Here is a 10688-nt window from a genome sequence, read left to right on the forward strand (position 1 = left end):
AAATGCCTAATATGATTAGATTAGGATGTCTAACTCTAGAAAAGAAGTGCAAAATTTAAAATCAAATATCATAACCCAGATGGCCTAGTTTTACTATACCTATTCTGATCTAATAATATATTTTAATTGCTAAGATGGTAATGAAAACAAGTGTAAAATGTTATTTATGAATGAAGAATGCCTATTATGGAATGTTTAACTGAATTCAGAATAGACATCATCAATGATTTATTCCATGCATTTTCAATGAACACATGTAGAAACTGCAAAGTAATGTTAAATCTAAATGTGTAGCTCTAACTAGGATGTTCAAATGCTAATGTGAATGTTAAACCAATGTCAATAAAAGATTGAACGAAATTACAATGCAACTGTAATGTTGATAACATAATTATAGTGATATATTGATGAGAATGCAATACAATCTGAGAATGAAATGCAAAATTTACATTAACAACTTTGAAAACCAACTCAGCAGTAATATAACATATCAGATCTGTCGAGCTTGTCTTGTCCACCTGTAGAGCTTGGCCTACTCGACTTTATGCTGTTGAGTGATAAGTATTTAAGATGAGTTGATTTTAATGTTAATTTGACACTTATCTTGATATGATTATGTGTAATATCCATGTTAATCACTCCAATTTTACTTGTTTTGAGAGACTTTTTTAAAGGACTTTTAGAGAGATTTAGAGAGACTCTAGAGAGTCTCTTCACACCTTTCCTCTTTATTAAATAGAAGGAAGATTAGGAGATAGAGTTTCTTCCATGTTGAAACTTCATCTATCCATTAGAAAGAACTAAATCTCTTAACTCTGTTAGAGTAAGATGTAATTGCTTTTGACTTTCTTGTATTTAATACTATATTTTATGTATGTTTTCTTTGATTCAAAGTTTGTTAATTAATTTATGCTTAACGTTGGATGAACCGATCACTCGTCTTACTTCATTAACTTAAGACTTGGTGTGAGCTAGTCTTTAGTTGTGGTCCAATCAGTTTTTTTTTTTTGTATGGTTATAGATGCTAGGAATATATATAGGTTGCAATTAGAGATAGAGTTTTAATCTTAATGCAAGTAATCCATTTAGGAAGTCACCAGAGATTGATAGAGTTTTAATCTTAATGCAAGTAATCCATTCAGGAAGTCACCAGAGATCTTAAGATAGTCACTGAGGGATCTAGAGTTACATCTAAGAGAACTCCCAACACTTATCATTCACAGCTCCATATCTAATGGTAGATTCGATACAAGAGAGGGAAAAATGATGAAGTCGAACTACAACACAGAGTTTTATCTTCTTCTGAAAGTCACTCATTTTGTTATATGTAAAAAGGGTTGTAATGATACTTTGATTTGAAATACATGAAGTCAGAAACTATATGCATTAATGTCAAACCCCCTTTGTCCAAACTGGGACACAATATACCAAAATTCCAATAACAAATGAAATACATATTGTAATTAAGGCATATGCATAAGCTCTCCAAGGATAGTCACTTTCTCTCATTGCATTAAACTCAGCAGCAAAAGTAGAGACAGTACTCAAACACCCCAACAGACCAAATTGAGTTCCTGATACAACAGTATCACAGGCCCTGGTGTGCACCTGCATAAGAGAAATAAGTATTGCTTTGGACAAACAAAATCATAATGCATATCCTCTTGGTTTTAATAGATATTGGCATATAACGCCATATTATGAAAATGAAAAAGAAAAAAAAACCATTTAGACCAAAGGAGTAGCAATCCAACGTAATTTTGTTAAAAGTTAAAGACACCTACATTGACTTATCAACTAATAGAATAATACCACAAAAGCCACAAGATAACTTAGTCACACTATCTCATTAATTTAATGGTCATATCGAATCCAACTTAGAGCCTATGAGGAGTTTTTGAGATTAAGATAAAAGCTATGCAAACATCATTATATAAATATTTAGCAAAAGAAAAAGGAAACTTAAGACTTCAACCTTAACACTGTCACAAAAGTGTCCAAGAAAACTAATCGCTTGAGCAATCAACTAACATTCAAGTTTCATTGAGAAACAAACACTTTACTCAAGTGCATAAAATTTCTTTCACTTCATAAAATTACATTCTTCTTTATTATTGATTTTATTTTTTTTCTCATATCTCATTTTAGCTGAGCTAATATCCTATCAATGAGTTACTTAACAAGTAAGACACAAAATCAATATGTCATTGTCCATGTAGAATTGTAGGAGTCCAATCTCAATTCTAATAAGACATTTACTACTTTTCTTATTAAAATGTGTTGAAAGAAATGTAGAATATAGAAAGAAAACTAATTTCCCAGTAGAGGTATGTCTAGCTCTCAAATCTAATAAGAAACATTTAGTATTGATTAAAATTAATTGAAAACTATAAAATTAAGAAGTTTTATTAAATTAGACGTAAAAGACAAAAATTTGGAACTTCTAATAAACTTCATCCAATGATAGAGATTGTGTTGAAAAGAGTGTATTAAATAGTGTTTCCAACATTTCTCATCTAATTAGCTCAGAAATTAGCAAATGCAGTAAATATAACTGGTGGCATTGGAAGATGAATAAAATAACAAAGAAACTTACCGCTTTCTTCACAGTAGCAAGTGCAGCCATAACAAAAGCAGCAGATACATTGGCAATTAGAGTCCCAAATGGAACCCATTTGAGCAACCCTGCTTTTCCTAAGCCACGACCATTGAGCCGTGCTAAGAACCATCTAATCCACACACCTATTGGTCCAACCATGCAAGCAAACCACAACTCAGCTGCATTGCCACCATGCCTGAACTCAGCCTTTACTAAGACCCCACAGACACCCCATAACATGATTAAGATCACCAAAAACATCATCATAATTGTCAGCTGACGGCTATTGCTATCTACTTTGGTGTTGATATTAGAGCCACCATTTCCAGCTCCACAACTCATACTCAGCTTGCTAAGAAGCCACCTGAAACCCTTAGCAGTTTCAATCCCAAATATGATGGAAAAGGCAACAAGAAATAGACCTGAAAATTTCCAGTAGTAAGACCAATTCAATTTTTCAATGAGTCAAGTTGATGGGTGAAAAAGAAACCTACCTACTTTAGATGGTCATGAATGTATGTTCCAACCAATGTTTATAATTTGCCTATGTAAGTCTTGCAATAATTTCTCTTGTAAAGTACTCTTGTTCATCACACTTATTTACCTACTACAAATCCAAGCAAAGAAAAAAGCCAGTGACCAGAAACACTGAGTTCAAGCATTTTTTGATTCCAACCACTGAAGGTCGTAAGGCTCCCTAAGTAACCAGTTGTTATTGCTATGGCTAGATGCTCCGACACATTAGATATGTCTCCTTTGAATACAATACCAAACCATCCCATAAGAAATGAACCTATCTGGAATAAAGCGAAAAGAAATTTGCATTAGCAAGTTATCTGAATCAGTTTCCTTTTTAATGAACTTCAAAATGGACTCAAGTTTCGGGTACACCTAAATAACAATTTAAATTTTTATTTGATTGATTATATTAAAGGAATACCAAAACGAACTTGCAACTGCATTCCATGAATAAAGGACTTAAGCAAATTTAAAATATCTGAAATTAACTCTATTACAGGAAGATTTATCAAAAAATGTTGTATATTCTGCAGATAAAAGATTTGTAAGTGCAAAATGGAAAATCAGCTAATCTTCTGCCATGAGAAAAGGAACAACTACTTGGTGTTCAGAGTCAGATAATTCCTGTTAGGACCAGCCTCTAGCTTTAAAGATGGCCCAAAGTAAGATACTTCTTTTTTGTTAAACATAGAGGATTCTTTTAAGCCTGTTATATATTTTAATGCCTGAATTCATGTTCTTGGACAAATAATTCTGCACTAATGGTATTTGTGAATATGACTTTTAATCTGTATGTAACTGAGACAGAAAAGTTATGAATCTGGAAAAGAGGACGCACCATATTAGAAGGAAGGTCAAGGTAAAGAAGAGTTTTGTTGCTTGTCACATTGCCAACCCCAGGGCCAAACAATTTTTGCAGTAAATATCTTGTCAAGACCTGCATAGTATCATGGCAACTTCTGCGTTACAAAATTGTTGAGGATAACTACTGCATGTGTCCTAACATGAAGATTGACGATAAAAGGTTATAGCAGTGCTAATTCAGGCTGAAAACATTCCATACCCTCCAACTTACAAGCAAAATAAGTATGAATTAAGAAAGCGGCACATATAAGTTACACACTCTGCATGGACAGTACTGAAGGAAAACATTACACACCAAATACTGTTCAGCAGCTTCCTAGTGAAAAGCAGATAATGCTACACCAAAGTATTTTACATCAACTGGAAAATGTTAACACCATAGCAATTCTAATGCAGCAATGATATCATCATCAGTATATGTGAAAATTCAAGGAAAAATGTTAAGCATATATATTACCCCAAGAATTCCAAAAACAGCTAAATGAACCATACATGAAGCATAGTCCAGCAACTTCGGCAAACCTCTACGAGTTTCCTGAGAGCAAATAACAACGTTAAAACACTAAAACAGCATGAAATGCCATTCATCAACAGATACGGTAAATTAACATTTAAAAAGAAAACCCAGAAACGAACAACCTCCTACCCCGTATGAAAGTGTTGAATAGGACTCACATGATTTATGGCTTCAGAGTCCACTACTGCACCTGTTGAAAGAGTGGCGTTTGGGTGCAATATTTCCTCCTCTTCAGTTGAAACAACAACTTCATTTTCTTCTGGCCTGATGTCAAAAGAGGAGCGGATACTACCACTCTCACTGAGTCTGGTACTTGGAAGAGCTCTATCCCCAATGTCTCCAGCCTCTGAAACCCTCTCACATTCGTCATCATTATCTGTATGGTGGCTTGTATGACTTGATATGCTCGTTGAACGCCTTCTGATCGATGAACCTGTGCAACTCAGTCTCTCCATGTGTAACAAAACAAGGTCCTTCTCACAAACACATGGTCCTCTTCTACTCGACTACCACCAAAAACTGCATCAGGGCATCCAAACCTTGTTTGTTTTGTTCCCTATTTTTCATCGAATCTAATTGGATAAATAGGTACTTGATGACTAACTGAACAACAATCTGGTACACATTGAGATATGTAACAACAATTACTCTCTGTTTCAAAACAGAAATACAATACAACCAATCAGAAACACCATTTTCTTGTTTTAATAGTTAAAAAATGAACAATTTCCACACTAACATAAAGAAAACGAAATAAACACGTTGTAATCAATTTAATTCAGGATGATGCAAACATGCTATCTACCCACATGATTAAAGGTATCAAGGCTTTAAAAAATCGCTTCATGGTTGCAATTTAACCGCCACATTAAGGTTTTGAGAACTTTGCAGCCAAAATTGGATTGCGTTGCAACTTTAATACTAAAGATTTACACAAAAGTTGTGACTACAATTGAATTGTAATTAGGGAAACTTGAAAAGTCAGGATATTAGAAGTGTCACTGGAATTATGCATGGACCAGGGCTACATTTGAAGTTATCGTTGAGCGTACGAAATACGCAAACTAAATTCAACAGGGAAAATGAATTACTGACCTAGACCAAACGAAATAAAACCCACGTAAATGTTAACCAAACCAAAATGACATAAGATAGGAAATTAAGGAGATTCTTACATACAAATGTGAATCAAGAATTAGAGGTATACATTATATTTATATCTTATTTAATATGAATTTTATCGTAAGAAAGAAGATAAAAATGTGAAATGAGACTTGATTATATAAAATAAACTCGCCTAAGGGTATTTTCTTTGCAGAGTCATACATAGTTATAATCTGCTGATAAAAAAAATACAGTTATAATCTTATTTAAAATATAGACATAAAATTTAAAGCTTTATAGTCAAATAAGACATTGATCCTAAATACGACTCGTAAGAATAAAAACTTGTTGAAAAAAGTCCTAAATGACATAACACATTTAAACGTACAAAAGGTAATCTAAATTTGAAAATAAAATCTAAATTAAACCTTCCAAAAGTAATTTAAATTTAAAATTGTCTTTTGAATATCATATATATTTTGACCCAACTTTGATTCAGATTGATTTTTTGTGATAGTTGTCCGATATTTGGTACATGGGATAAGTACTCTTAAGGCTTTATACTCTTCAATTTGTGATTGAATTAAAACTTGCTTGTTTTTTTTATAATAAGGAAGTTAGATTTAGAAGAGAAAGTGGTCTAAAGGTAAAATACAATTTAACGGAGAATTAAAACTTATTAATAATCATTTATAAGACGTCACAATTTGTTCTTAATTAAGTAGTATCATATAATGATTTTTTGTTGATTCATTGTGAGTGTTCGGAAGTACAACTTCTTAATGGATATGTTGTTTGGAATTTATAGAGTTGTGCACGCTTTTTTCCTTAAGGAGCTTAAAGTTGCAAATGTATGGTATGCAAAAGAGTTTTGAATTTTGACAGCGGAACTGCACACCATCTTCACATTTTATGATTTCTCCGTTTACAAATAAGACTGCAAGATAGGAATTTGAATAGTTCTCTACCTGGTTGATGCCAAAGTTGTTCATGTATTGATGTTCAGAGAGAGAAGGTAGTGATTGGGTTTATTAGGCAAAGTAATAGTATGATAGGTTGTGGTTGAACTATTTTGTATGATGTTGGTATTTATAGGGAAGTATCTTAGGAAAATGTGAGGTTGGGCTTTTGAACTTGTTTGGCAAGCTTACCCAATAAAAATAAGAAGTATTGACTTGTTTCAAGAGTGCATGTGAAATTATTGATTCAAAAATCGAGTCAGTCCATCTCCTAATACACGTTCGATTGAAGTGTACTAAAAGCTAAAATCTATTTGGCACACTTACGTAATAAAGCTGAGAAGTCTTGTCTTTGTGGTAGAGTGCATGTGAAATTATCGATTGAAATATTGAGTCACCACATCTACCAGTACACATCAAATTTAAGTGTATCAAAAACTAACATATGTTCGTCATGCTTACCCAATGAAATTGAGAAGACTTGTCTCTATGATAGGGTGCATGTGAAATTATTGATACAAAGACTAAGTCATTACATCTCCCAATACATGTTAGATTGATATGTACTAAAAGATAACATATGTTTAACATGCTTACCAAGAAAGTTGAGAAGTCTTACCTTTGTGTCAAAGTGCATGTGAAATTATTTATTCAAATACTAAGTTAAGTCATCTTCCAATACACGTTAGATTGAAGTGTATTAAAAGCTAACATTTATTTGACATGTTTACCCAATAAAGTTGAGAAGCCCTGTCATTGTGGCAGAATGCATGTGAAATAACTAATTGAAATACTGAGTCAACCTATCTCCCAATGCATGTCAGATTGAAGTTAGATGAAAGCTAACATTGTTTGGCACACTTATCTAATAAGTATAAGAAGTCAAGTTAGATAAATGTCATAGTAAAGTATAATCAAAATCAAATTGTGTGTGGAACGATTTTCAAAGAAGGGTGAGAAAGGTTGTCATGGTTAAAAGTTGTGTAGTTTGTTAGCACCTTGTTCAAAAGTAGTATATTATATCACCTTGTTCAAAAGTAGTATATAAAGATGGTGGTGGTATGTTTAGAAGTTGTGTAGTTTGTTAGCACAATAAGTTGATATGGTTTTTGTTAAGGAAATGGATGTTTTTAATTTGTTTATTGTTGGTGTTGATTTTAAAGTTGGAAGGTTTGCATTTTGTACTTTTCGAAATGGAGTAATGATAAGTCATATTCGATAGATCAAAGTCATTTATTGAAGATCATGGGAGTCAAGATTAAGTCATGTGTGGTATTGTAAAAAGGTTCGGGGTTTGTTTTCTCAAGAAACGACGAAAATGTTCAATATATCATTTATGAGCATTCAAAAATGTCACCTGTGGAGACCGTGTCTTTTTGTGTCAACTTTATAAAAATTTGAAAAATTTGATTATGCTCGTGATCCATTATCCAATGATAATGATGAAGCACTTACTAGTGATGTATTTGTGAAATGTTGTTTAAGTAAATGTAATGAAAATTTGTTTATGTATGAATCTTTTATGATTGGTTTGTAATCATTTAATTAATATAAATGAAATGTTTTAAGAAATTTGTGACTATTATTTATTTCAACCATTTTTTTTCTAGTTTTGAAAGTTAGTGAAAAATATCACTAAAAATCTTAATCAAAAAAGTGAAAATAATTATATGCTATGACTTTTTAAGCCTTATTCATGGTACTTGGAGCAATTTAAAAATCTACTGCTGAAAGGTTATTTTCGCAAATTACTTGGGTCCAGAATATAAATTTATATTTTGCATTAGTGAATCTAAAACTCAAAAAAAGTATATTTAGCTATTTGGAATGCACAACTTTCACAAATGTATACAAACTCTACAGCACCAACATAATCCACAGCTAGCAATTTAATTCCAAAAGAGTAAATTTAGAATTTTCAAATGTGGGACTGCAGAAAGAATTTAGGAGTGTAGGAAGAAGAAAACCTCTTTTGCTATAAAAGTCGGTCCAGACACTTGATTTCTTTACAGGGTTTCCTTATTTAAAAATATTTCAAATAAATTTTTAAATTTTTATTGATTTACTTTGTTAAACAATAAAAAATATTTAAAGTTAATAATTAATAAAAGTAATTAGAATAAGAATTTATATTAAATAGGTGTTATTAAAACTAGTTTTGGTTAATTATTATCATTACTATCACTATTTAATTTAATTTTTTTATTATAAAAAATTAATATTCAATTTTTAATATTTACTAATAAATGAAAATTAAATTTATTTACCTAATGAATATTTTTTAAGTTAATAATAATTAATGTTAATATCAATACTATTGATAATTAGTGTTAACTTTATTTGTCGTAAAAATTGTGTATAAATTATTAGGATAATGATATTTAGACAACATTTTTTTGACAACATTTGAACATTGATTACGTGTCAATCTGTGATTGGTCAAAAATTACTCCACAATAATGTTTATGATTATTATTATTGATTGTGGAGTAATTTTTGACGAATTACAGATTGACACGTAATCAATGTTCAAATGTTGTCAAAAAAAGTTATCTAAATATCATTATCCAAATTATTATTAATAATATAATTTTTTTTCTCTTACCAGAGAACTATTTTACATATGTGTCTACAAAAATGTTGGTGTGTATTTATGTGTTTTATTATAGTAAATATAATAAAGGAGATTTTGGTGTCTACTATATTTAAGTAGAATTCAGGTACAATGTAGAAGTAAAGAAAAATTATAATAAATATTTTTAAAAATAATAAAAATATTTTTTAAATATGTTCAAAATTATTATTTATTATTATTAATGTTGAAGTAATTGGCATGAGAATAAGTTTGCATCAACTTGACTTGTTATGATCCATTTGGATAAGTGTGCATTAAATCTGAAAATTTCTACAACATCATTCCAACAATAATATTTAAAGGTCAAAATATGGAAAAATCCCAAATATCATGCAATATAGTATGATATCAGGGGTCGTGACTTCCAATAAAAATTCGAAAACAAACTTTAAATGCATTGATCCATCGTAATAATATTATTTTAAAAAGTTTAGAGTTGGAAAATATATAGAGTGATTGAACAGTTGTTTCAGTTATGTTAATTTTGGAAGACAGATAATAATTATATGGGTTGTATGGTTGCCACAATCAGAAAAAACAACTTTTTGATTTTTGTCAAAACTGAAAAAACGTGGCTCTTTCCTGAGACAGTTGTTGCATTCCGACCAGTGACTAAATAGACACAAAATGCGTATCATGCCCTCTAAACTTCAAGTCAACTTCGTCTTCTGTTTATTGAATTCTCACCATATGGCCATTCCCAACAACCAACCACACCATATGTTTTATCAGACACTTACAATTCACTAATCTTTGTTTAGGCTCGTTTTAGAAAAGATAATGATATTTAGACAACATTTTTTGACAGTATTTGAACATTGTCTGTGTATCATTCTGTGATTAGTTCAAAATTACTTCACAATCAATAATAATAATCATAAATATCACTATGGACTAATCACAGAATGACACGTAAATGATATTCAACTGTCAAAAAAATGTTGTCTAAGTATCATTATTCTTTTATAAATAAATAATAAAAACATGATACATTTTTAGATTCATTTAATACAAAATATCATTAGATACAAACAAAATTTCACATAAAATAAAATAAAAAATAACCATAAATTTATATACAAATAAATATCTCCATTAATTAAAAGACGGTTTAAAATCATATCAAAAACACACTCGTAAAAAAAAATATCTTATCAGTAGATATCTATGTTTGTGTTTTGAATCTTTCTATAACTAATATCTGAACCCATGGTTAGTTCAATTTTTACATTTTTAATGTAACTTTTTAGTATGTTATGTATCATATAGTAGTTTAATTAAAATGACATGTGTTGTATTCTTATATTTTGACGAAAATGTATAATTTTTGTATGGGCCCGTTCTTTGTCTTTTGTCTTTTGTCTTTTGCGTGTAAATTAACGCGGTTAACGAGACTTGTTTGCCTTTGTACACTTTTGGTAGTAGAAAACGTGATTACATTGTTTTTAGTAAAATGAAAAAGTTAAGTAATAATACTACTACTCCATCCCA

General features: G+C 30.6%; 1 protein-coding gene across 2 annotated transcripts; it reads right to left on the bottom strand.

The window, feature by feature from the left end:
• Positions 1 to 1322: 1322 nt before the first annotated feature.
• On the bottom strand, positions 1323 to 5602 carry LOC106777383 (fluoride export protein 2). Of its 2 annotated transcripts, none has more exons than XM_014664965.2 (7): positions 5309 to 5602; positions 4658 to 5114; positions 4440 to 4517; positions 3957 to 4055; positions 3204 to 3396; positions 2597 to 3021; positions 1323 to 1608 (listed from the first exon to the last, which is right to left on the bottom strand). In XM_014664965.2, the coding sequence occupies exons 2-7, from the start codon at positions 4952 to 4954 to the stop codon at positions 1393 to 1395; spliced, it is 1308 nt and encodes a 435-aa protein (XP_014520451.1). In that variant the 5' UTR covers positions 4955 to 5114; positions 5309 to 5602; the 3' UTR covers positions 1323 to 1392. The 2 variants fall into 2 exon arrangements, with proteins under 2 accessions (XP_014520451.1, XP_022631424.1); XM_022775703.1 differs by having other exon boundaries at positions 4658 to 5150.
• Between the last annotated feature and the right edge of the window lie 5086 nt (positions 5603 to 10688).

Source organism: Vigna radiata, chromosome 11, assembly GCF_000741045.1.
Source record: "Vigna radiata var. radiata cultivar VC1973A chromosome 11, Vradiata_ver6, whole genome shotgun sequence".
NCBI classification, from domain to species: domain Eukaryota; kingdom Viridiplantae; phylum Streptophyta; class Magnoliopsida; order Fabales; family Fabaceae; genus Vigna; species Vigna radiata.